A 26,958-nucleotide genomic window follows, 5' to 3' on the forward strand; every position below is an offset into this window, starting at 1 on the left:
CAGGACATCTTCAGGGAGCAATGTTTCAGAAAGTCAGCTTCCATTATTAAGGACCCCCAGCACCCAGGTCATGCCCTTTTCTCACTGTTACCATCAGGTAGGAGGTACAGAAGCCTGAAGGCACACGCTCAGCGATTCAGGAACAGCTTCTTCCCCTCTGCCATCTGATTCCTAAATGGACATTGAATCTTTGGACACTATCTCACTTTTTTAAAACATACAGTATTTGTGTTTTTGGCACGTTTTTAAAATCTATTCAATATACGTATACCGTAATTTACTTATGATTACTGTTATTCTGTTTATGATTATTATTTTTTCTCTCTGCTAGATTAGGTATGACGTTGAACTGCTGCCAAGTTAACACATTTCACGTCACATGATAAACATGATTCAGATTCACTGTTTCTGTACCGTCAGTGTTTCCCAAGACTTGGATAGAGCTAACTAGTTCTTTCGCTTCAGTTTTGATTTGCGCGAACGTTGTTTTGGAAACTTGCAAGGAAGTCTCTGCTCAGTTCAGTATACGGCATGTCTGCAGAGGAGGCGACCCTCATCTCTCACCAGCAGGAGGCGCGGTGGGACGAGGCGGTACATGTCGACAGGCATGCCGCAGTCTGATTGGCTACGGGGCCACCATACAGAGGTTGGTCTCCCCTGCGCCCCGCCTACGAAGGGCTTCGATTGGTGAATTGGTTGGCGGCGCTGCTGTTGAATGGCTGTAGATAGTGTCAATCAGGCCGGGGCAGTACCTGGTGCCGGCCGATGTGTGAGAGCGGCGGCCGGACCGGGACGATGCAGTCACTGTTGGCGTGTGGCCGCCTTGTGGCCCGTGCACTGCTCGGGGGCGGCCTCCAGCGGACGGACAGGCGGGAGTACCGGCTCATCACCGTCGGCTGCGGCTTCGGCAAAGACCGCTGCAAGGGCCTGGGCTACGGGGATGATGCCTGTTTCGTGGCCAGCCACAGGCTGGCGGACGTGTTGGGTAAGGCCGGGAGACCTCCCCGTGAGATGCCCACCACGCTGGTTACCCTGTCTCTCCCCCCCCCCCCCAACACGCACACATATACACACACGTAACGTGCCCCTTCAGTCATCGGTCACCTCTTCACGGTCATCCCAGGCCCTGTCACCCCTCCCCCCAAAGCAGGTTACTGTATATCCCCCAGCCCAGCCCCGTTGCCTCTTCCCTGTAAGGGGTCTCCCATACGGTCACCCTCTCCGTTACCTCCCCGGTTCTCGTCAGCCACTAATTCTCCCTCCCCACCCCCTTGAATCCCTGCTTTACATCCATCCCTCTAGCCCCGTACACCATCGCTCCCTTTAAATTCTTCTCTAACTTTTCAATTTCCCTACTGGCTTGATCCATTCTTTGATACCAAGCCCTCCACCTTCCTTTTCCTACTATTCCCTCACTTGCTGTCCCTCCTTTGGTTGGCTGGCAGCCCCTCTCGCCCTTCACTTCACTGATTTGATGTGGTCTGTGGTGAAACCACAGCTGCGTGCCTGTTGATCTCTGTGACCTTCAGCCAGTTACCTTAGAATGAAGCCAAGGGCACAATGAAGTTTGGCGCTAATTAAGAAATGATAATTTAAGCGTAAGTTTCCTCCTGTTCAATTCTATCCTTTGAAAAATAAATCCTGTGCTTCTTTTGTTTTTTAAAATTCTTATTGACCTCTGATATTTCTGCAGTTTATTTCTTGTACTTTGATTCATATTTCCATAGATAAGTGACTGAATCAAAGTCAATAGATACTGATTTGAGTGCTAAAAATCCAAGGTCCAATTAAAGAGCAAACAAAATAAATTTCACTTAAAAATTATTCAGTTAATGAGTGAAAAACAATAAAACCCAAGCCTATGATCCTGTTTCCAAAATATCACTAAGGATAGTGTCTGATTTAGTTATCTTAAAGAGTTGCAGATTGAGGCCTATCAAACCTGATTCCATTGTTTCAGAAAGGAGGGAGTGAGGAAAAAACACGAAACTATTGATCTGTTATCCTAATGTCTGTGGTAGACAAAGCATTAAATTCTCTAATAATGCACATAGTAATAATATGCTTAAGTTTGGATTTATGAAGGAAATATAATATTTGACTAATCTGGTGGTCTTTAAGAATATTATTGTAACTAATTATTATTCATAACTATATGTATGCCTCATGATCAACTTCTTGTGATGTGCTAATGTGTCACTGACATCCCAATATTGTGCACCAGACCTGGGATATCTCGCGATTAAGCACTGACCATTTTACCTGCCATGTGAGAGTCAGCGATCTTTTTCGTCGTGGTGTACATTCCATCTCAGGCTAATGTCAAACAGGCACAAGACAAACTGAGCGATGTAATCTGCAGGCATGAAATTTAGGTAGTATTTGATGATAAATAAAGTACCGGTAGAAACTGAAGACTGCAGCAGCAGTAGTGACCACCAAGAAGGTGTGAACAAGGGAGGGGCAGGAGCACTTCCAGGGCTGCTTTGAATCAGAGTTTTGGACTGAGTTCAAGGAGACGTCTTCGATCCTGGATGAGTACGCCACGTTTGACACATACTTCATTAAAAACCCGTGTGGATGGGTGTGTGCCTATGAAAACATGGTGTACGTTCCCAGACCAAAAGCTGTGGATGAACCAGGAGTTTCATAGTCTTGGGAGGGCTAGATCTGTGGCACTTAAGTCTGGCGATCCAGGTCTCTCTAAGAAAACCAGGTATGACTTGTGGAGGGCTATTTCAAGAGCCAAGAAACAGTTCCGGGAGAGGTTGGAGGCAACATACATGTTAGCTCTGGCAGGGTTTGCAGGACATAGAACATAGAAATCTACACCACATTACAGGCCCTTCGGCCCACAATGTTGTGCCAACCATGTAACCTATTCTAGAAACTGCCAAGAATTTCCTTGCAGCATTGCCGTCTATTTTTCTAGGCTCCAAGTACCTATCTAAGGGTCTTTTAAAACAGGGGTCCCCAACCTTTTGCGCACTGTGGACTGGTTTAATCTCGACAATCTTCTTGCGGACCTTGCGTGTGTTCAAGTTCAGCAGTGGGCGTGACAGGGAATGAGGAAAGGTGCAGCTGACTCATATCGGTTCATATCGCCAAATCATATTGTTTCCTCACGACCTAGTAGCACATGCTCGTGGCCTGGTGGTTGGGGACCACTGGTTTAAAAGACCCTATTGTATCTGCCTGTACCACTGTTGCTGGCAGTGCATTCCACGCACCCACCACTCTCTGTGTGGAAAAACTTACCCCTGACATCCCCTCTGTACCTACTTCCAAGCACCTTAAAACTATGCCCCCTCCTGTTAGCCATTTCAGCCCTGGGAAAAAGCCTCTGGCTATCCACACAATCAATGCCTCTCATCATCTTATACATCTCTATCAGATCACCTCTCATCCTTAGTCGCTCCAAGGAGAAAAGGCCAAGTTCACTCAACCTATTTTCATAAGGCATGGTCTCCAATCCAGGCAACATCCTTGTAAATCTCGTCTGCACTCTCTCTATAGCATCCAAATCCTTCCTGTAATGAGGTGACCAGAACTGAACACAGTACTCCAAGTGGGGTCTAACTAAGGTCTTATATAACTATAACATTACCTCATGGCTCTTGAACTCAATCCCACGGTTGAGGAAGGCCGACACACCATATGTCTTCATAACAACACTGTCAACCTGCGCAGCTTTTCAGTGTCCTATTGGCACAGACCCCAAGATACCACTGATCCTCCACACTGCCAAGAGTCTTACCATTAATATTATATTCTGTCTTCAAATTTGGCCAACCAAAATGAACCACTTAACACTTTTCTGGGTTGAACTTCATCTGTCACTTCTCAGCCCAGTTCTGCATCCTATTGATGTCGCGCTGTAGCCTCTGACAACCCTCTGGACTATCCACAACAACCTAACTTTTGTTCCATCAGCAAACTTACTAACCATCCTTCTACTTCCTTATGCAGGTCATTCATAAAAATCACAAAGAGGTGGAGTCCCGGAACAGATCCCTGCCGAGCACCACTGGTCACCATCCTCCATGCAGAGTACGAACATCCACGACCTCCCTTTGCTTTCTGTGGGCAAGCCAATTCTGGATCCACAAAGCAATGTCTCCCTGGATCCCAGGCCTCGATACTTTTTCAATAAGCCTTGCATGAGGAACCTTATCATTTGTCTTGCTGAAATCCATATACACTACATCCACTACTTTACCTTCATCAATGTATTTTGTTACATCCTCAAAGAATTTAATCAGGTTCGTAAGGCATGACCTGCTGACAATCCCTAATCAGACTATGTCTCTTCAAGTGCTTGTAAATCCTATCCAGGATCTTCAACAACGTGCCCACCACTGAATTAAGACGCACTGGTCTATAATTTACTGGGTTATCTCTACTCCCTTTCTTGAACAGGGGAACAACATTTAAAAACTTACAATACTCTGGTACTTCTGTCCCTATTGATATGCAAAGATCATCGCCAGAGGCTCAGCAATCTCCTCCTTCACTTCCCACAGTAACCTGGGGTATATCTCATCTAGTCCCAGCAATTTATCTAACTTAATACCTTCCAAAAACTCCAGCACATGCCCTTTTTTAATGTCTATACATTCATATGTTTCAGTCCACTAACTTTGCACTCTCTCCAAAGTCTCCATGTCTTTCCCGTAATGGGGTGATCAGAATTGGATGCAATACTCCAGGCGCAGCCTAACCATAGTTTTTTAAAATAGCAACATAACTTCCCAACTCTTGAATTCAGTGCCATGATTAATAAAGTTGAGCATGCCCTCCACCTTTCTTTACCACCCTATCAATGTGTGCAGCAATTTTTGGGGGGGGTTATGGCCATGGACCCCAAGATCTCCGTGTAATTAAACACCTAAGTTTCTTGCTGCTAACTGTGTACTTCCCCTTTATATTTGATCTGCTGAAACTCATGTTTAGCCAGATTAAACTCCATCTTCCATTTCTCTACCTATTTGTGCAAAGGACCTATATCCCACTGTATCCTTTGGCAACCTTCTACACTATCCACAACACCACTGACCTTTGTGCCATTTCTAAACTTACTAACCTACCCATCCATCCATGTTACAGCAGAGGTTCCCATACGGACCATTGCTAAACTTCACTTGAGACAGACTTCCAGACAGAATAAGATGCGTTCGATGGGTAAGCCTATTCTAAATCGAATGGCCGGGTCGTGGAGACGACATTCATTGCTGTACTTTCACTAATCACCTCCTTGTAGCTCCCCTGGCCACCGTCAGGGTCGCCCGGCTTGCTGTCATCTAGGGAAACAGCCTTCGGCCCCGCCAAACTGGGTAATAAGTTTGTGTGGATGCTGTGTGATGTACCCCACCCCGCCCAAATAACAGACAATACACCAGATACGATTAAATGACTTACAGTTTATAGATATTACTGGAACTATATAATTAATAGAGAATAAAATATAAAAGGAAAATAAAAGGTGCCACACTTATCAAAGTTCAATCTCTTCGTGCACAAACAGTTGGAGCTCAGGACCCTTCTTCTTCACCCTGTGACCCCTCAGACCACCACGACCAGCCGCCTGGGACCAACAACGGTGGTCGACCAGACGCTCCACACGAGTCCGTCTCCATATCCTCTCGCCGAACGCCCCGCTCGGGGTCCGACCCCGTTAGCGGACTCACAGCACCTGGTCCATCCTCTGTCTCTCTCTCCCGCCTTCTGCCCCAAAACCCCGCGCATACAATATCTTACAGATACACCAAAAACAACAACTATCACAGTTGGTTCATAACATCTTCTTATCAGTAACGTGATTCAAACAAACTGCTAGCGGGAAGGCAGTTAACATAACAAAGAAGCCCTTTCAATTATAACATAACAAAGAAGCCATTTTAATTAGACTATGCAGTGACATAAAAAAAGAAACCCTTTACATCCTTAGAAACCTAATCAAGTTAGTAAGACAATCACAAACAACAGAAAACCTGCAGATGCTGAAAATCCAAGCAGCACACACGAAATGCTGGAGGAACTCAGCAGGCCAGACAGCGTCTATGGAAAAGATTACAATCCAAGTTTCGGGCTGAGACCCTTCAGCAGGACTGGGGAAAGAAAGATGAGGACTAGAGTAAAGTGAGTTTCTCTGAGAATTACAAGTCTTTTGAACTCCCTTCCCCATAGGTGATGAAGGAATGTGGTGGGTGAAATATTACAGCAGAGATGGGTATCAGTTGTAAGACCAAGGTCCTTTTCACTGGTGAATACTGAAGCAAAGTATTTATTAAGTACCTCTGCTACCTCCTTTGGCTCCATGCACGTTTCCACTCTCGTTTCTGATTGGTCCTATTCTCACAAGGCTCCTCTCCACATACTTGTAGAATGCCTTGGGGTTTTCCTTAATCCTGCTTGCCAAGGCCTTCTCATTGCCCCTTCTAGCTCTTGTGATTTCATTCTTGAGCTCCTTCCTGGCACCCTTGTAATTTTCTAGAGCTCTAACAGTACCTTGTTTCTTGAACTTTTTGTAAGCTTTTCTTCTTAACTAGATTTTCTACATTCATCCTAGATGAGGACATGGCTTCCTACAAAGCAATATGTTGCATCCAGATTAATGACTGTGACACCAAGGAACTTGAAATTGCTCACTCTCTCCACTTCTGATTGCTTTGTGTTCCCTTCCTGAAGTCTACAATCAGCTCTTTGATCTTTAGAAAATTTAGGATACATTGGGATATAGGTCCTTTGCATATATAGGTAGAGAAATGGAAGATGAAGTTTTTATCTGGCTAAACATTTAGCAGGTCAAATGTAAAGGGAAAGTACATAGTTAGTGGCAAGAAACTTAAGTGTTTAATTACAGGGAAATCTTGGGGTCCATGGCCATAACCCCCTGAAAATTGCTGCACACATTGATAGGGTGGTAAAGAAAGGCGTAGGGCATGCTCGACTTTATTAATCATGGCACTGAATTTAAGAGTTGGGAAGTTATGTCGCAATTTTATAAAACTGGTTAGGCTGCGCCTGGAGTATTGCATTCAATTCTGATCACCCCATTACGGGAAAGATGTGGAGACTTCAGAGAGAGAGCAGAACAGATTTAACAGAATGCTGCCTGGATTAGGGGGAGTGTGATACAAGGAGATGTTGGGCAAACTTGAATTGTTTTCTCTGGTGTGATGAAGGTTGAGGGGAGATCTACTAATCGTAGTCTGATTAAGGATAGCTAACATAGCTTTGTGAAGGGCAGATAGTGCCTCACAAGCCTGATTGAATTGTTTGAGGAAGTGACAACTTATTGATAAAGACAGAGTAGTGGATGTGGTATATATAGATTTTAGTAAGGAATTTGACAAGCCTCCCCATAGGCTCAGTCAGAAAGCCAGGAGGCATGAGAAAACCAGTGAAACTTGGTTGCATGGATTCAGAATTGGCTTTCCTACAGAAAGCAGAGGGTAGTGGAAGATGGAGAATTTTCTGACTTGAGGTTGATGACCGGTGGTGTTCTGCAGGATCTTTTACGTGACTCCTGCTCTTTGTGATTTTTCATAAATTACTTGGATAAGAAAGTGGAAAGGGGGGGTGGGTCATAAGTTTGCAGCTGACACAAATGTTGGTGGATTTGTGGATGGTGCAGAGGATTGTAGTTTGCAATGGGTCATACAGAGCTAGGCTGAGGAGTGGTAGACAGAGTTCAATGTGGAAATGTGAAATGATTCACTTTGGAAGGTCGAATTTGAAGGCAGGATACAGGGTTCTGAGCAGTGTGGAGGAACGGGATCGTGGGGTCCATGTCCATAGATCTCTCAAAGTTGTCATACAAATTGATAGGGTTGGTAAGAAGTCATGTGTTGTGTTGGCCTTCATTAGTCAGGGGGATTGAGTTCCAGAGCCACAAGGTAATGTTGCCACTTTCAGCTCTTGTCTGGGTCTTCCTGCATATAGTCATGATCTGCTTCATTTTCTGGGGAACTGCAAGTTGAATTTAACATTTTGGTTAACAGCAAACATCCCCACTGATGACTACTTGATGGAAGGAAGGCAGCTCAAGGAAGCTGGGCCAAAGACAGTGTGGGAGTGCTGATTGACCTCCAACTGCCATGTTCCCTTGATTCCAACCATATGTCTCACATCAAAGGGAGCCACTCTTCTTCCTTCTGGAATTCAGAGTTTGGTCTATATTTAAACTAAGGCTGTGATGAGGATTGGATTGAGGTGGTTCCGGTTCAACCCAAGTTGGTGATAGACTATATTTCCTGATAGCCCTGTCTATAACATACTCCAGCTCTTTGATGAATGAGAGGAGACTGGATGGTAATTGTCAGATATGTCCTTTTACTGAATATGGTACATCTTTCAGTTTTCAATATTGTACATTCTTAAATGGTTTATTATTGTCACATCTACCAATGTACAGTAGAAAAACTAGTCCTACATGCCATCTATACAGACCAATTCATTACAGCGTGCACTGTAGTACAAGGTAAAACAATCACAATAAAATGTTACGCTCCAGAGAAAATGCAGTGCAAGTTGGCAGGTAGATTGTGAAGTCAGGAGTCCATCTTATCATGTGCCAGTGTTATCTGTGTACTCGAGCAGCACGGCTAGAGGATTAGCTTGTCCTGCAGTGTAGCTCATCAGTACTACAGTACAGTCTGATCCCAGAGATTTAGCTGTGTCTTGATCTCTTGTAGAGTGAATAGAAGTAGTTGAAGTCTTGCTTCTGTGATGGTAGGGATCTACCAGGACAGGAGATCTATTCAACAGTTCTTCCTAAACACCTTGTCCTTGTACTCACATGCTGTGTTCTGCTATTTTTGAAGATTAATATGTTCTTGAGAGCCCCTTCTTCCTAGCGTTGGAATTGTTCACCACCATTAGCTACTGAATATGTCAGGAAAGAGCTTTGATTTAATCAATTGGCTGTAAAATCACTTTGCACTTTCTGAATGTTGTTTGATTACACCTAAAACTGTTGGAACTTGACTAGGTTGAATAAATGCTTGCCAGTTGCGGAGTGTGGGATATGCCAACCCTTGATGTCTCAAAATCTGGTTCTCTACATTTTTGCTATTGTTGACGGAGCATTCAATAGGGCTTGAATGCCCTACTTTGAGTTGCCAGGTCTGTCCTGAACCTAACTGGTATAGTCCTATGTGAAATTGGCACTTTATATCCACATCCTCTGCCAGTGCAGATGTGCTTTAAGAGTAAATTTCCAATGCTGAGCAAGCTTTCTGGTAGTACACTGTACTATTAAACATTCACTTAACTGATTTTGGCACTTGAAGTAGTTAAATAGTAATTGCATCTTGATACATTTTCTCAGCCAGATATTGATAGTGAAACTTGTGAAAGAGCAGGGAAGTTGGACAGCGCTATGATATCCTCCGAAGGTCTGTAACCCAGTGTAATTACTAATGTAAATTAACACAATTAACAAAATTTGTGGATTTGTCATAAAAGCTTTGGGAAAGCTCAGGGATATCAAAGCACCATATGAATGAAACTAATCTGATCGCTAAAAGTGCTGCTAGTAGTGGTTGCAGGAATTACATGAAATTCTCAAAGTTATAGTGTGGAGCAATGAGTCTCCCAATGGTGAGTGTGGAATCAAGCAAAACAAATATCGATTTTGCAGCTAAGGGCTAAATTAAAATACAGAACCATAAAGATAATTTCTAGATTGCTGTTTGAGCCATGGGCAAATTGGCAAAGGGTGGGACGGGTCCACCTGACCCGTGCTAGGACTAGAGTCCTGGTGAATCGCAGAACCAGAGCTGTGGATTTGGCTTTAAACTAAATAGTAGGGGTTCAACAGTGTGGAAAAGTGAGGATGAAGTAAAAGGAAAGGAGAGTGCAGGAGAGGTTATAAAAGTCTCCAAAATAGAGACAGACAAAAAGTTTAGAAGAGAAGCTATTTTGAATTTTTCATTTTTTCATCGGAGTTAAGAGAGGCGGGACTGCGCAGGCATGTGACGTCAGGCAGTGAAGCTTGGAAGATTTAAAAGGAACACAGCCTTATACAACGGGTAGCGTCGTTTTGCAGGCAGCAGAGTGAGCCGGGAGCAGAGTGAAGGCCTAAGGGCTTTGGCTCAACAGGCTTAGGCGGAAACGGGTGAGGCGGAGTAGGTTTGTTTTTCACTTTTTCCTGTTATTTGAGGAAAGGGGGAAGTATGAGTGTGAGGGCAGCTTGTTGTTCTCGGAGTCGGATGTGGGAGGCCCTGGAGTCTCCCAGCCTCCCGGATGTCCACATCTGCGCCAGGTGCACTGAGCTGCAGCTCCTAAGGGACCGTGTTAGGGAACTGGAGCTGCAGCTCGATGACCTTCATCTGGTCAGGGAGAGTGAGGAGTTGACAGACAGGAGTTACAGGCAGGTGGTCACACTGGGGCCATGGGAGGCAGACAAGTGGGTCACAGTTAGGAAGGGGAAGGGTCAGGTACTAGAGAGTAGCCCAGTGGCTGTGCCCCTTGACAATAAGTACTCCTGTTTGAGTACTGTTGGGGCGGGGGGGAACAGCTTACCTCGGGGAAGCAACAGTGGCCATGTCGCTGACACAGAGTCTGGCCCTGTGGCTCAGAAGGGTAGGGAAAGGAAGAGGATGGCAGCAGTGATAGGGGACTCTATAGTTAGGGGGTCAGATAGGCGATTCTGTGGATGCAGTCAGGAGACCCGGATGGTAGTTTGCCTCCCTGGTGCCAGGGTCCAGGATGTTTCTGATTGCGTCCAAGATATCCTGAAGTGGGAGGGTGAGGAGCCAGAGGTTGTGGTATATATAGGTACCAATGACATAGGTAGGAAAAGGGAAGAGGTCCTGAAAGGAGAATATAGTGAGTTAGGAAGGGAGTTGAGAAAAAAGACAGCAAAGGTAGTAATCTCGGGCTTACTGCCTGTGCCACGCGACAGAGTAGGAATGGAATGAGGTCCTAGTTTAGCCAATTTATTTTTCAGTATCCCATTAGCCCTTTCAATCAGGCCGGCGGCCTGCAGTTTGTGGGGGCTGTGTTCAATACCCAGAGCCTGGCATAGTTGGGTATTAATTTCACCCACAAAGTGAGGGCCGTTGTCAGATACATCTTGCCCCAGTACCCCGAATCTGGGAATGATTTCTTTCCACAAAGCATGTACCACGGTATTGGCTTTGTTATCTGTGGTGGGATATGCTTCAATCTATCTTCTAAAAACATGAAGAATTACAAGACAATACTTATAACAGTGCGTGCATGGTAATACGATAAAACTGAGTTGTAGCTGGCAGAAAGGGTATCTTTGGGCATAAGATGCCTTTTCCTGGATTATGTTCTTGGTATATCAGACATCGTCTGGCAACATTTTCTGCTACTTTCTCCAGTTCCGGACTCCACCATGATTCCAAACATTTCCTTACCATTCCCTCCTTGCCAAGGTGAGTATTGGTATGTACAAAATCTACAATATAGCCCAGTACGGTTTCAGGTACGCAGACCTGACGGACAGGAGTAAGCTAGAGGTCCTGGGTCAGTGAGTAAAAGCATCCAGCTGATTCCCAGGTGGCTTTCTCTTTATCAGAGGCGTCCCTCTGTAAAACACGCACATCCTCAGTTCCAGGCGTACCCTATGACTTGGAAACGGGATTCAGATTTTTCGTGGCAATTCGTCATGTGGGGAACAGTCAATGCTCCGGTAAGGGAAGCTTGTTTTGCAGCTGAGTCAGCTCTGTTGTTTCCACGGTCAGTCTCAGTCGTGCTGTTAGTGTGTGCAGAGCGTTTTATAATGGCCAGTTGGGAAGGAAGACAGCTGGCGGACAAAAGGTTGTCGATGTACATTTTTTTAGTGATGGGCATACCAGAGGAGGTGACGTAACCCATAGCTTTCCAAAGTTGGCTGAAGTTATCAGCGACTCCAAAGGCATATCGAGAGTCTGTAAAAATATTGGCCGATTTCCCAGCGGGCTAGGATGCATTCTCTAGTGAGTGCAAAGAGTTCAGCTTGCTGTGCCAAGTGAGGAGAAGGGAAGTGGACTCCACGGTTTCTATGTCAGAAGCAACCACATAGCCTGCACGGCACTGGGCTTGGTTGTCTATAAAGGAGCTTCCATCAGCGTAGAAGACTAAGTCTGGGTTAGTGAAGGGAACGTCAGTCATTTCAGGTCGGATTTCTGTCAATTGATGATTTATTGTTGCATAATCATGGGGCGGTGAGGCTAGACTCTGGGCATTCTACAGAGGTGGCTGGGTTCACAGTAGAACGGGAAAGAATGGAGAAGGGGGTTCTGTAGGAGAAGGACCTCATATCTAGTGTAGCGGGCTCTGCAAGGCCCTGAGTTTGACCGATGTTCATCAGGGCAACTCTGTCATGAGAGGTGGGTATGTCCACTGGCTGGTGCAAATTAATGTTACTGGTGGCCAGAACCATAGCGTATACTGCAGGGAGAATTTGAGTACAAGGAAGTAAGCCAGAAGCTACCGGATCGAGTTTCTTGGAGAAGTAGGCGACAGTTCGTTGTCGATGTCCATAGCTCTGGGAAAGGACAGCGGTGGCACATCCGGTCCTTGATTGTCACATAGAGTGCAAAATGGTGGTCATATAGGGGCCGGCCCAAGGACGGGTGTGATATCGGGGCTTGCTTGTTGGGCCTGCTGTGAGAGTTGAAAGGGAGTCTTGCATTTGGGCGAGGAATAAGGGCTAAGGGATTTGGGGAGCAGGGCAACATCGGGAATGCAAGTGCAGCAGAAGTTGACAAGGCTCAGGAACTTACGCATCTGAGTTGGTATAGTGTATTAACAATGAGGGCTAATTAGCACAGATCAGGGGCTGAATCTGATACCTTCTGGTCTATTAACATCTGTACAACATCGGAGCCATACTTGATAAAACCTTTTAAGAACAAATAAATCTTGTTTTCTAACAAACTAACACACTAGATGTTGTTTTAAAGTATAATGTAGTGTCCTTATATTTGTTCAGAATTGGACAAAATCAAAAATTAACCTTTCCTCACAACGAAAGAAAACAAATATTAAAATGAAGAAGATTGCTGTAGCCACCCACTGAAAAGTTATGTATTAAAACTTAAATGAACCTTTTTTCCCCTTTAGATGGCCTTTGTGGTTTGCTTTGAAAGACTGAACTATGACGCTTCTTTCTGACAAGGCTACAGATTGTTAATACAGCTACAAAGATAAATAATGAACGTCTTTATCTGATTTACAGCTTTCGTAGAAATGCTTTGTCTTTGTGAACTACTAACTGATTTTAAATGGACTTCTGAAGCTTGAATGGAATCTGACCAGTTCATATTGTTGACTTTAATTGTTGGCCACGCTGCTGGGCAGGGCTTGGAGGAGGAGGAGAGAACAGTACAGTGGGGACTGGTTCCCTGCTGCATACGGTGGGTCTCCTGATTATGCAGAATAAATGACATTAAAGCGTTTCAGGAAATCATTAGGGGGGTCTCATCTTTCCTGGGTTTATACTCCAAGACCTTAGTTACATCTATGGAGGGGGCCAGAACGTGGGACAAGGCGTCCAATATATTTTCAATCATCTATACTTCAGTCTGCCCAGTCACGATTTACTGCTCATAGTTGCCACGTCCAAGCCGAGTGGTGAATCATGTCTGATCAGTAGGAGTAAGGGCGGCCATAGCCAGAGGGAACAAATCTCGGGAGTTAGCGGAATAAATAGTCAGGACAGTTCTTAAATAATTACAGAACCCTTGGGGGTCAACCTTTTTGGGAGGGCAGCGTTCACAGAGTTCGGGAGGAGTCCAGGGCTTACGGATTTGCACAGTAGGTGCTTGTCCCATCACTCTGGCATGTGGCTTAGGAACGGTCCTTATGGGCAATTGATACTGAGTCTGTATTGGTCCCGGTAAAACCAGTGGCCCTTGTTCAGGGGTCCAGTCCGGGAAAGGTCCAGTCTGACTGTGCGTGCGGGCAGAAATGGGTATCGGGCTTCCCAACCGTTCTGGAGGAACTACATCGGTCAGTGGCAACACAATGACTGTTGAGTTGGCGACTGAGGCACCAGGGCGAGAATCATATAGGGGTGGGGAACCTGACCATGATAAAACAGGCGCCGACACAGCTGTCGAGAGTACGGCGGGATTATTGGGTTGCCTTACCCATTCCCAATTATCATCAATATCATTTGGGGAATCGGTCGGCATGTCTGGATAGAGGCGGGGTACCCCAGAATTATTTTTATTTTCCATTTCCCTTTTCCCTTTATTCATTCTTCCATGGTCAGTATGTTTTGTCTCTGATACAATTTCTTTCCCCTCTCCTTTGCCTGCCCCTTATCCCATTCTTCACAAATTGCTCTCAATTCTTGCCAACTTCTAGGATCGCCTCTTTTGTCACATACGTCTATCCCTCTTCGCTTCGTGTTACCGGTCCAACAATTTGATTTCTGTCTTTTTTCTGTTATTTCTGTCTCTTGTCACCATAGGCCAATCAGACAACTATACTCTTTCCCTGTTCTGCCTGCTGTATTAAATTTAAATCAAATTGTCTTTTCCCCAGTGTCTGGACAAGAAGACTCGAACTTCTCATTTGTCTAAGTGTGCACCCATCATATTCCAAGGGACTCGAACTACCTGTTTTGACTTCCCGGAGAAGTCAAACTACCCATCTCCTCTTTCCGGAGGACTCGAACCACCCGTCCCCCTCTTTATTCCGTTTGGGTCCCGTCAGTGGATTTTCCTCGCTAAAATGAGGGAACAAACAGAGTCGTCAGAGAGCAGAGAGGAACCAAGGTTAAAGCTTACCTTGTGGGCCTGTCCGTCTGTAATTCACCCCAATGGTCCGTTCGTCCACTTCTTCAGTTTTGGCGGGAGGGTCTATCACACATTGGGACCCTGCTTGCTGCTGAGCCAAGATGTCCATCTGCCTTTCTAGCAGAGACTTTAGGTTCAGACCCAGGGAATAATTGTCAAACACAGTTTACTTAGAATTACATACTATTTATTAGCAGGCTTGCGTTGATACAACAGAGCCCCGCTCGTAGAGCCTGGGAAAATCTGCAATCAAGTGAGCCCCGAGTACTATCTGGGGCTGCTTGTTAAACTTTCGTTATCACATACACGCTCTGATTGTTGCTAAGCATCTTGATAAGGGTTACACCAAGCAGCTTTCCCTTCAACAAGCACTTTGTTTATACATTATTCTCACAGCATGACTTGTCAAGCTGCTAATGTCAATTAGGTTTTAACCCTTTTAATTCTGTATATAATTCTTTATTCCCTCCTTTTGTCATTCCATGACAACTAGGATTATCAATGTCGGGATTGTTGTACATCTTAATTTTCATACTTGTGTAAGAAGGGTGGATAGAAACCCTTGGGATCAGCCGAAGGGCTTTCTGTGTCATCGTAATCTCCATCCTCATCATTCGCTTCTCTGTCTCTCTGAGGTCCCCTTCCTCCTAGGGGAGCTCTTTGTATAAATACCCTTGTAGGTGTCGGGCAAAAGCACCGGCTGACAAGGGGCCAGAAACATTGCAGAAGTGCAGCAAGTATGAGTATTCGTGTGATGATAGCGTAATATAGCAGTATGCCACTCCGTCCTGTGAAGATACCACTGAAGGTTCACCTTCACCCCTTTGAGCTAAAGCCGTGTAGGTTGGCCTTGATTTTCTGGATTTTATTTACCTCCTTTTGAATGCGAACAGAGAGAGGTAATATTCCCTGATTTATCTGGGATGTAGGCGCAGCATTCTTGTCCTATAACGGCACATGCACCTCCTTTTTCAGCCATAACAAAATCGAGGGCCATTTGGTTCTGTAAAACAGTCTGTTGTAGCACATCATACTGTCTGGGGGCTGCTTGTTAAACATTCATTATCACATACATACTCTGATTGTTGCTAGCATCCTGACACAGAACAGCTTTCCCATGCAACAAGCACTTATTTGTTTATACATTATTCTGAAGCTGCCAATAAGTCAGTTAGGTTTTAGCCCTTTTTATTATATTCTCGTATATAATTCCTCAACAGCTGTAGAAGCCACGTCTTTATGTATATTTAAGGCAGAGGTTGATAGATGGTCAGGGCATGAAGTGATATGGGAAGAAGGTAGGAGGTTTAGGTTGAAGGAAAATGGAAAGTCATGATGAAAAGGCGGACAAGACTCGATGGGCAAAATGGCCTAATTCTGCTCCTATATCTTATGGTCTTATGGTTCAAAAAGTAGTGGATGTGGCAGAGTTTATCACGGGTATCACCTCCACATCATTGAGCATGCCTACAAGGAGCGCTGTCGCAGTAATTCAGCATCCAGTATCAAGGATCCCCACTGCCCAGGCATGCTCTCTTCTCGCTGCTGCCATTGGGACAAAGGTACAGGAGCGTCAGGAACACCACCAGGTTCAGGAACAGTTATTACCCCTCGGTTATCAGGCTCTTGAATCACAGGGGATAACTTCACTCGTCCTATCACTGAACTGTTCCCACAACCTATAGACTCACTTTCAAGGACTCTTCCATTTCATGTTCTGGAGTTATTGCTTATTTATTATTGTTGTTTTTTTCTTTTGAATTTGCACAGTTTGTTACTTTTTGCACATTGATTGTCCATTCTGTTGGGTACGGTCTTTTGTTGATTCTAGTGTGCTTTTTTTGGGCTTGCTGTGTATGCCTGCCAAAAAACCTCACAAATCTCAGGGTTGTATATGGTGACATATATGTACTGATAAATTTTCTTTGATTTTTGAGTTTCATTACTGACATTACTATTTAACTGCATGTGAATTCCCTATTTGTCATGGTGGGGTTTCAAGTTTCCAAGATCATAATTCAATAATTGAATAATTAAGGCACGTGAGATTTATTTTGAATTGGTGGATTGGATTCAAAATTAGTTTGGCCATAGAAACCCGAGGGTATTGGTGGTGGGATGTTTTTGTGATTGGAAGTGTATGATTAGTGATGTTCCTGTGACCAAGGTTCAATGCTGAAACCTGATGTTTATGATATGCAGTTTATTGCAGTGGACTCTGGTTAATTGGGGCAGCTGCTTATGTGGGACAATCCTTAACAAACAAAAATTAATTGAGAAAATAACTGGGATTCCCTTTGTTTACTTGGGACACTGCCACTTAATTGGGACAGAACAGGAGGCTGTTGCTGAATAATTTCTAACTAGCATTAGTTGCATGCACTTGGGTGTCCCTTAGGCACTACACTGTGCTTCGAGCAAACAGTTTTTAAATTGTGTAAACTTCATGTAATTCTGTTCAAAAAGTAGCAAATTTTGTCATTGATAGTTGGCGAAAAATAAGCTGTAAGGTAATTCAGCACTGTTTTGCTCGCTGTGGTTTCGAGTATTCAGGCTTGGAAACGCCAGAAATGGGTGGGAGTGAAATGAAACTAATTCGTTATTTCAACAAGTTAGGAACTACAAAGAATTTGAAGGTATTGACAATCATCTTGAATGTTACAATGAAAATGAAGACTTTGAGAATACAACAGTTTATAGCTTTATCTCCACTAGATATCTGTGCTGATTTTGTTCATTTACAGTCAAACATTTAATCTGAGGCAACACAGGCAGATAAGATAGTGAAGGCAGTGTATGGCATAGTTACCTTCATCAATTGGGGTGTTGAGTTGAGTTGAAATGTCAAGTTGCGGCTGCATAAACTTCGCCTAGCCACACTCGGTCGCTGCATTACAGGAAGGATGTGAAGGTTCTGAAGGCAGTCCAGATGATGTTCACCAGGATGTTGCCTAAGAAAACATTAGCTATAAGGACAGGAACAGGCCCTTCAGCCCACAGTGTTGTGCAGAACCAATTAAATTAGTAATCACATACAAAATGCTGGAGGAACTCAGCAGGCTAGGCAGCATCTATGGAAAAGAGCAAACAGTTGACTTTTAGGGCTGAGACCCTTCATCAGGACAAAAGTATAAATTAGTAATCAAATGGCTAACTAAACTAATCTCTTTTGTCTACACAATGTCCATATCCTTCCATATTCCTCACATTCATGTGTCTGTCTATCTGTTTGACCCGCTGCCGTCCAGCAAAAGGTTCAGGACACTAAAAGCCAGAACAAACAGACTGAGGAACAGCTTCTATCCCAGAGCTGTGGCCTCCATCACACCACTCCCACAGAACAATGACTGAAACTGGAGCAGACACATGCACACACAAACACTCAAATACTTGCAATAATGGCACTTTGTGCATTACTGTGATATTCTGGTGCTGCTGCAACTTATTTTCTGCTACTTATCTACTTAATACTGTTTTTCTATTACTGTCTTGTTTTTATCTACAGCTTTATTTAACTGTCTGAGGAAGCCAAACAGAGTTTCATTGTACCTATGTGTAATGACAATAAAGATCATTCAATTCAGTCATTCAATTCATCTCTTAAAAGTCTCTAATATTTCTCTTTCTACCACCATCACTACATTTCAGACAACCACCACTATCTTTGTAAAGAAAAACTTGCTCCTCATGTCTCTTTTGAAATTGCCTCCTCTCAGTTTAAATGCATGCACTGTGGTACAAGACATTAAAATCCTTGGAAAATTATGTTGTCTATCTACTCCATCTATGTGCTCATAATGTTATAAGCCTCCACCTGATCTCCGTTAAGCCCCTGCTACTCCAGAGAAAACAGCCCCAGTTTGTACAACTTCTTGTTATAGCAAATGTTCTGTAATCTAGGCAACATTCTGATAAACTTTTTCTGCACCTTCTCCAGAGCCTCAACAACCCTCCTATAATGGGGTGACCAGAATTGTATGCAGGACAGTTGGCCATCTGTATCTGTGGGGGATTGGTTCCGGGAACCCCCACAGATACCAAAATTCGCGAATGCCCGAGTCCCTTATATAAAAGCCTAAGAGAGCTCGTAAGGGTGTTATGAAAAGTGAAAATAGCGTTCAGCGTTTGTTTTGCAGCGAGCCGTTACGGAGGCAGCGCACACCCCGAGCAGCGAGAGTGCTTTATCTCGATTTATTTTATGCATCTGTTAGCAAGATGTGTCCTAAGGTATCAGAAGAGCCTAAGAGAGCTCGTAAGGGTGTTACACTTAGCGTAAAACTGGACGTAATTAAGCGTTTTGGTTCTGGTGAACGAAATAAAGACATTGTGCGTTGAACTTGCCTGCGTCCATCATTCTTACTATTTACACACAGAGAGAAAGAATCTTGAAAGCTGCCGATGTTACTATTGGTTCTGCTAGTACCATATCATTCCTGCTTTTACTATATGTTAGTGTTATTTTAGGTTTTATGTGTTACTTGGTATGGTTTGGTAAGTTATTTTTTTGGGTTTGGCTTACGAAAGGTTTCATAGGAACGCTCTACTTTCAGATAGCGGGGGATACTTGTACAGTATTTTCGATCCGCAGTTGGTTGAATCCGCGGATGCGGAACCTGTGGATATGGAGGGCCAACTGTACTCCAGATACTCTGTTCAAAAGTGAGAGGTTGCACCTGAACCCGAGGGGGACAATATTCTCATGGGTAGGTTTGTTAGAGCTGATGGGGAGGGTTTAAACTAACTTGGCAGGGTGGGGGGGGGAGGTGGGAACCGAAGTGAAGGGACTCAGGAACGGACGGATGGTAAAACAGTAAAGATAGCATGCAGTCAGATTGTCAGGAAGGGCAGGCAGGTGATGGGATTTAGTTGCAGCCAACAGGCTGAGTATCAAATCATTAGGGATGCAGAGTCAGAAAGGACAGCAAATACGGTACTCAAGGTGTTGTATCAAAATGCATGTAGTATAAAAAATACGGTCTTGTTGCAATATTACAGATTGTCAGGTATGATGCTGTGGCCATCACTGAATTGTGGCTGAAGGATGGTTGTAGCTGGGAGCTGAATGTCCAAGGTTACGTGTTATATTGGAGGGATAGGAAGGTAGGCAGAGGGGGTGCTGTAGATCTACTGGTAAAGAATGGCGTCAAATCAACAGAAAGATGTGACATAGGATCAGAAGATGTTGAATTCTCGTGGGTTGACTTAGGAAACTGCAAGGGTAAAAGGACATTGATGGTAGTTGTATACAGGCTTCCCAACAGTGGCTGGGAGGTGGACCACAGGTTACAGCAGGAAATAGAAAAGGCGAGTCAAAAGGGCAATGTTATGGTAGTCATGGGAGATTTTAACATGCAGGTCAATTGGGAAAATCAGGTTGGTAATGGATCTCAAGAGAGTGAGTTAGTTGGATGCCTAAGAGATAGCCTGTTAGAACAGTTTGTCGTTGAGCCTACGAGGGATCAGCTATACTGGATTGGGTGTTATGAAATGAACCGGAGGCGATTACGGAGCTTAAGGTAAAAGAACCTTTAGGAACCAGTGATCGCAATATGATTGTGGTCAACTTGAAATTTGATAGGGAGAAAGTAAGGTGTGATGTAGTAGTATTCCAGTGCAGTAAGGGAAATTACAGTGGTATGAGAGAGTAGTTGGCCAAAGTAAATTGGAAGGAGCTGCTGGCAGGGATGTTAGCAGAGTGGGTTTGGCCTGTGTTTCTGGGAAAAATGAAGATGATGCAGGACATTTGTATTGGCCTTGGCGAGTAGGGTAAAGGAAAACCCCAAGGCATTCTTCAATTATGTGAAGAAAAAAAGGATGACAGGAGTGAAGGTAGGACTGATTAGAGATAAAGGTGGGAAGGTGTGCCTGGAAGCTGTGGAAGTGAGCGAGGTCCTCAATGAATACTTCTCTTCGGTATTCACCAATGAGAGGGAACTTGATGATGGTGAGGACAATATGAGTGAGGTTGATGTTCTGGAGCATGTTGATATTAAGGGAGAGGAGGTGTTGGAGTTGTTGAAATACATTAGGACAGATAAGTCCCCGGGTCCTGACGGAATATTCCCCAGGCTGCTCCACGAGGCGAGATAAAAGATTGCTGAGCCTCTGGCTAGGATCTTTATGTCCTCGTTGTCCACGGGAATGGTACCGGAGGATTGGAGGGAGGCGAATGTTGCTCCCTTGTTCAAAAAAGGTAGTAGGGATAGTCCGGGTAATTATAGACCAGTGAGCCTTACATCTGTGGTGGGAAAACTGTTGGAAAAGATTCTTAGAGATAGGATCTATAGGTATTTAGAGAATCATGGTCTGATCAGGGACAGTCAGCATAGCTTTGTGAAGGGCAGATCGTGTCTAACAAGCCTGATAGAGTTCTTTGAGGAGGTGACCAGGCATATAGATGAGAGTAGTGCAGTGGATGTGATCTATATGGATTTTAGTAAGGCATTTGACAAGGTTCCACGCGGTAGGCTTATTCAGAAAGTTAGAAGGCATGGGATCCAGGGAAGTTTGGCCAGGTGGATTCAGAATTGGCTTGCCTGCAGAAGACAGAGGGTGGTGGTGGAGGGGGTACATTCAGACTGGAGGATTGTGACTAGTGGTGTCCCACGAGGATCTGTTCTGGGACCTCTACTTTTCGTGATTTTTATTAATGACCTGGATGTGGGGGTAGAAGGGTGGGTTGGCAAGTTTGCAGAGGACAGAAAAGTTGGTGGTGTTGTAGATAGTGTAGAGGATTGTCAAAGATTGCAGAGAGACATTGATAGGATGCAGAAGTGGGCTGAGAAGTGGCAGATGGAGTTCAACCCAGAGAAGTGTGAGGTGGTACACTTTGGAAGGACAAACTCCAAGGCAGAGTACAAAGTAAATGTCAGGATACTTGGTAGTGTGGAGGAACAGAGGGATCTGGGGGTACACGTCCACAGATCCCTGAAAGTTGCCTCACAGGTGGATAGGGTAGTTAAGAAAGCTTATGGGGTGTTAGCTTTCATAAGTCGAGGGATAGAGTTTAAGAGTCGCGATGTAATGATGCAGCTCTGTAAAACTCTGGTTAGGCCACACTTGGAGTACTGTGTCCAGTTCTGGTCACCTCACTATAGGAAGGATGTGGAAGCATTGGAAAGGGTACAGAGGAGATTTACCAGGATGCTGCCTGGTTTAGAAAGTATGCATTATGATCAGAGATTAAGGGAGCTTGGGCTTTACTCTTTGGAGATAAGGAGGATGAGAGGAGACATGATAGAGGTGTACAAGATAATAAGAGGAATAGATAGAGTAGATAGCCAGCGCCTCTTCCCCAGGGCACCACTGCTCAATACAAGAGGACATGGCTTTAAGGTAAGGGGTGGGAAGTTCACGGGGGATATTAGAGGAAGGTTTTTTACTCAGTGGAATGCACTGCCTGAGTCAGTGGTGGAGGCAGATACACTAGTGAAGTTTAAGAGACTACTAGACAGGTATGTGGAGGAATCTAAGGTGGGGGCTTATATGGGAGGCAGGGTTTGAGGGTCGGCACAACATTGTGGGCCGAAGGGCCTGTACTGTGCTGTACTATTCTATGTTCTAGTCCAAAAATGAAGAAATACTCAAATCTTAAAATATTACAAATGTGGCCAATAAAGGAAATCAAAGCTATCGTAAAAGCAAAAGAAAGGGCATACAACAAAGCAAAAATTATTGGGAAGATAGAGAATTGGGAAGTTTTTAAAAACTTAGAGAGCAACTTAAAAAAATCGTTAGAAGGAAAAAGATGAAATTTGAGAGCAATCTAGCAAATGATATCAAAGTAGACAGTAAAAGTTTTTCAAGTATGTTAAAAAGAAAAGATAAATAAGAGTGGATATAGGACCGCCAGAAAATGAGGCCAGAGAAATAATAACGGGGGCAAGGAGATGGCTGATGAACTAAATGAGTATTTAGTATCAGTCTTCACTGTGGAAGACACCAGCAGTATAGAAACATAGAAACATAGAAAATAGGTGCAGGAGTAGGCCATTCAGCCCTTCGAGCCTGCACCGTCATTTATTATGATCATGGCCGATCATCCAACTCAGAACCCCGCCCCATTCTTCCCTCCATACCCCCCGATCCCCCTAGCCACAAGGGCCATATCTAACTCCCTCTTAAATATAGCCAATGAACTGGCCTCAACTGTTTCCTGTGGCAGAGAATTCCACAGATTCACCACTCTCTGTGTGAAGAAGTTTTTCCTAATCTCAGTCCTAAAAGGCTTCCCCTTTATCCTCAAACTGTGACCCCTTGTTCTGGACTTCCCCAACATCGGGAACAATCTTCCTGATGTGCCTGATGTTGTAGTGTGTCAAGGAAAAGAAGTGGATGCAGTTACTGTTACAAGAGAGAAAGTGCTCAAAATGTTGAAAGACCTAAAGGTATATAAGTCACCTGGACCAGAGGAACTGCAGCTGAGGGTTCTGAAAGAGGAAGCGTTAGAGATTGTGGTGGTATTAGAAATGATCTTTGAAAAATCACTGGACTCTGGCATGTTGCCAGAGAACTGGAAAATTGGAAATGTTACTCTACTCTAAGAAAAGAGGAAGGCAACAGAAAGGAAATTATAGACCAGTTAGCCTGACCTCAGTGGTTGGGAAGATGTTAGAGCCAATTGTTGAAGATGAGGTGATGGAGTACTTGGTGACACAGGAAAGATAGTATAATGTCAGCATGGTTTCCTTCAGGGAAAATATTGATTGACAAACTTGTTGGAATTCTTTGAGGAGATTACACTTAGGATAGATAAAGGAGATGCAGTGGATGTTGTATATTTGGACTTTCAGAAGGCCTTTGACAAGGTGCCACACATGAGGCTGCTTACTTAAGAGCCCATGGTATTACAGAAAAGTTACTAACATGGTTAGAGCATTGGCTGATTGGTAGGAGGCAGCGACTGGGAATAAAAGGATCCTTTTCTGGTTGGCTGCCAGTGACTATGGTATTCCACAGGGGATGGTATTGGGACCACTTCTTTTTATACTATATAATAATGATTTAGATGATGGAATAGATGGCTTTGTTGCCAAGTTGGAAGATGATACAAAGATTGGTTGAGGGGCAGGTAGTGTTGAGGAAACAGGTAGGATGCAGAAGGACTTAGATTAGGAGAATGGGCAAGAAAGTGGCAAATGAAATATAATGTTGGAAAATTCATAGTCATGCACTTTGGTCGCAGAAATAAATGTGCTGACTATTTTCTAAATGGGGAGAATTACAGGAATGTGAGATGCAGAGGGACTTCGGAGGTTTTGTGCAGAACATCTAGAAGGTTAACTTGCAGGTTGAGTCAGTGGTGAGGAAGGCAAATGCAATGTTAGCATTAATTTCAAGAGGTCTAGAATACAAGAGCAAGGATGTGATGCTGAGGCTTTTGTAAGGCACTGGATGAGGTCTCACCTTGAGTATTGTGAACAGTTTTGGGCCCCTCATCTTAGAAAAGATGTGCTGGCATTGGAGAGGGTCCAGTGGAGGTTCACAAGGATTATTCCAGGAGTGGAAGGGCTATCCATACGAGGAATGTTTGATGTCTCTGGGTCTGTACTTGCTGGAATTCAGAAGGATGAGGAGGGATCTCATTGAAACCTTTGAAATGTTGAAAGGCCTAGACAGAGTAGATGGGGAAAGGATGTTTGCCATGGAGGAAGAGTCTAGGACAAGAGGGCACAGCCTCAGGATAAAGGGGTGCCCTTTCAAAACAGATGTGGAGAAATTTCTTTAGCCAAAGGGTGGTGAATTTATGGAATTTATTGCCACATGCAGCTGTGGAGGCCAGGTCGTTGGGTTTATTTAAGGCAGAGATTGATAGGTTCTTGATAGGACATGGCATCGAAGGTTACGCAGAGAGTGGTGAGTGCGTGGAATGCGCTGCTGGCAATGGTGGTGGAGGCAGATACGATAGGGTCCTTTAAGAGACTTTTGGATAGGTACATGGAGCTCAGAAAGATAGAGGGCTATTGGTAAGCCTAGTAATTTCCAAGGTCAGGACATGTTTGGCACAACTTTGTGGGCCGAAGGGGCTGTATTGTGCTGTAGGTTTTCTATGTTTCTATGTTATGGGGAGAAGGTCGGGAACTGGGGTTGAGGAGATAGAGAAGAAGGATCAGCCATGATTGAATGGTGGAGCAGACTCGATGGGCCAGATGGCTTAATTCTGCTCCTATGTCTTATGGTCTTATACATCCTAATTACAGTTTTATAAAGCTGCAACATTATTTTGGACACAGTTTTAAGCTGCTTGGAAGTAGGTAGAGAGGAGATGTCAGAGGTAAGTTTTTTATGCAGAGTGTGGTTAGTGCGTGGAATGGGCTGCTGGCGACAGTAGTCGAGGCAAATATGATAGGGTCTGTTAAGTGACTCCTGGCTAGATATGTGGAACTTAGAAAAATAGAGGGCTCTGTGTAACCCTGGGTAATTTCTAAAGTCAGTACATGTTTGGCACAGCATCGCGGGCCAAAGGATCTGTATTGTATTGGTTTTCTATGTTTCTATTTGCTGATTTTTGAACTCAATGCCTCAACTATTAAAGGCAAGCACACCGAATGCCACCTTAATCACACCATCAGCCTGTGTAGCCACTTTTAGGGAGCTATGAACTTGGACCCCAAGATCCCTCTGCTCATCAACACTGTTAAGTGTCTTGCCCTTAACAATGTACTATTTCTTCACATTTGACTGAGCAAGGTGGAGCACTTCACTTTTGGTTGGGTCTGGAGGTCCTGAGTTATATGGAAAGATTAAATAGGTTAGGACTTACTCCTTAGAATATAGAAGATTACGAGGAAATTTGATAGAGGTGTACAAAATTATGAGGAATGTTGACAGGGTAAATGCCAACAGATTTTTTCCACTGAGGTTGTGTGGGACTACAGCTGGAGGTCATGAGTTAAGGGTGGCAGGTGAAAAGTTTAAGGGGAACACGAGGGGAAACTTCTTCACTCAGGGTGGTGAGAATGGAACGAGCTGCTGCACAAGTGATGCATGTGAGCTCGATTTCAACGTTTGAGAGATCTGGATAGATACATGGATGGTAGGAGTGCGGAGGGCTTTGGTCACGGTGGAGGTCGATGGGAGTAGGCAGTTTAAATAGCATGGCAAGGACTAGATGGGCCAAAGGCCTGTTTCTGTGCTGTACTTTCTATGACTCTATAACTCTAAACCCTATTTGCCATTTCGTCTGCCCATTTTGTTGCTGGGCTGCTCTGGGTTTCGGATCTCAGGACTCATTTTTGGTTTGTAATGCTGTTGTTCTCACTTCATTTGCTTGCGTGATTTGTAATTTTTTTTCTCGTGCATTGAGTGTTGGTTTTTTATTTTATTTCTTTAAATTCGATTCTTTTTGATTTCTTGCTTTGTGGATACCTGTGAGCAAGCAAATATCGAGGTTGATAATTTATACATTCTTTGATAATAAATGTAAATATACTTGAACTTGAGCAAGGTCTCTTTCTTTGCCATCCTTGTCTGTCCTTCTGAATGGAATGTGCCTGTCTTATACTCTGTAGTTGGTCTCTCTACACCTTTCAAATGTCTTTCAAAGGACTTGCCCAATACAGCTGTTGCCAATTAACTCTCCGTAGTTCCTGCCTAATACTCTCATAATTTGTCCTGCTCCAATTTAATACTGTCCCACAAGGCCCATACTTTATTTAATTAGTGAATCAACACGGAGTAGTTGAGGTATGCCTGACAAACCCAATTAACCCTAATCTAATCATGGGGCAATTTACAATGACCAATTAACCTATCAGAGGCCCTGGAGAATTCCCATTCTGTGGGGAGAATGTACAGAGAATCCTTGCAGAATGGCGCCAGGATTGAACTCCGGGATCCGGGCTGTGTCAAGTTGTAATAGCATCTTACTATCCTCTATGCTACAGCAGTGCCTATCTACAGCTATCTTAAATCTTTGATCACTGTTCCCTATCTGCTCACCCACTAAAAAGTCGGTCACCTAGCCAGGGCTCATATCCAGCACCAGATCTATTACAGCCCCTCCCCTTGTTAGACTACCTGCATATTGAATTAAGAAAGCCTTGTGTATACACCTAGCAAACTGCCACATTGAAACCTCTTGTACTCAGGAAGTCCCAGTTTATTTTAGGAATATTGAATTCCCCCATGCCAACAACCCTATTGTTTCTGCACCTTTCATTAATCTGTCTGCATATCTGTTCCTCAATATCCTGGT

At 44.1% G+C, this 26,958-nt stretch overlaps 1 protein-coding gene across 2 annotated transcripts in view; it reads left to right on the forward strand.

The window, feature by feature from the left end:
* Positions 1 to 747: 747 nt before the first annotated feature.
* LOC134336922 (protein phosphatase PTC7 homolog) overlaps positions 748 to 26,958 on the forward strand; it is a 108,866-nt gene continuing 82,655 nt past the window's right edge. For both annotated transcript variants that reach the window (XM_063031569.1, XM_063031570.1), the window contains exon 1: positions 748 to 985. In XM_063031569.1, coding sequence (XP_062887639.1) covers positions 766 to 985 — 220 coding nt within the window. In that variant the 5' untranslated portion in view covers positions 748 to 765. The remainder of the gene's footprint in view (positions 986 to 26,958) is intronic.

The sequence above is a fragment of the Mobula hypostoma genome, chromosome 23, assembly GCF_963921235.1.
Source record: "Mobula hypostoma chromosome 23, sMobHyp1.1, whole genome shotgun sequence".
NCBI lineage: Eukaryota > Metazoa > Chordata > Chondrichthyes > Myliobatiformes > Myliobatidae > Mobula > Mobula hypostoma.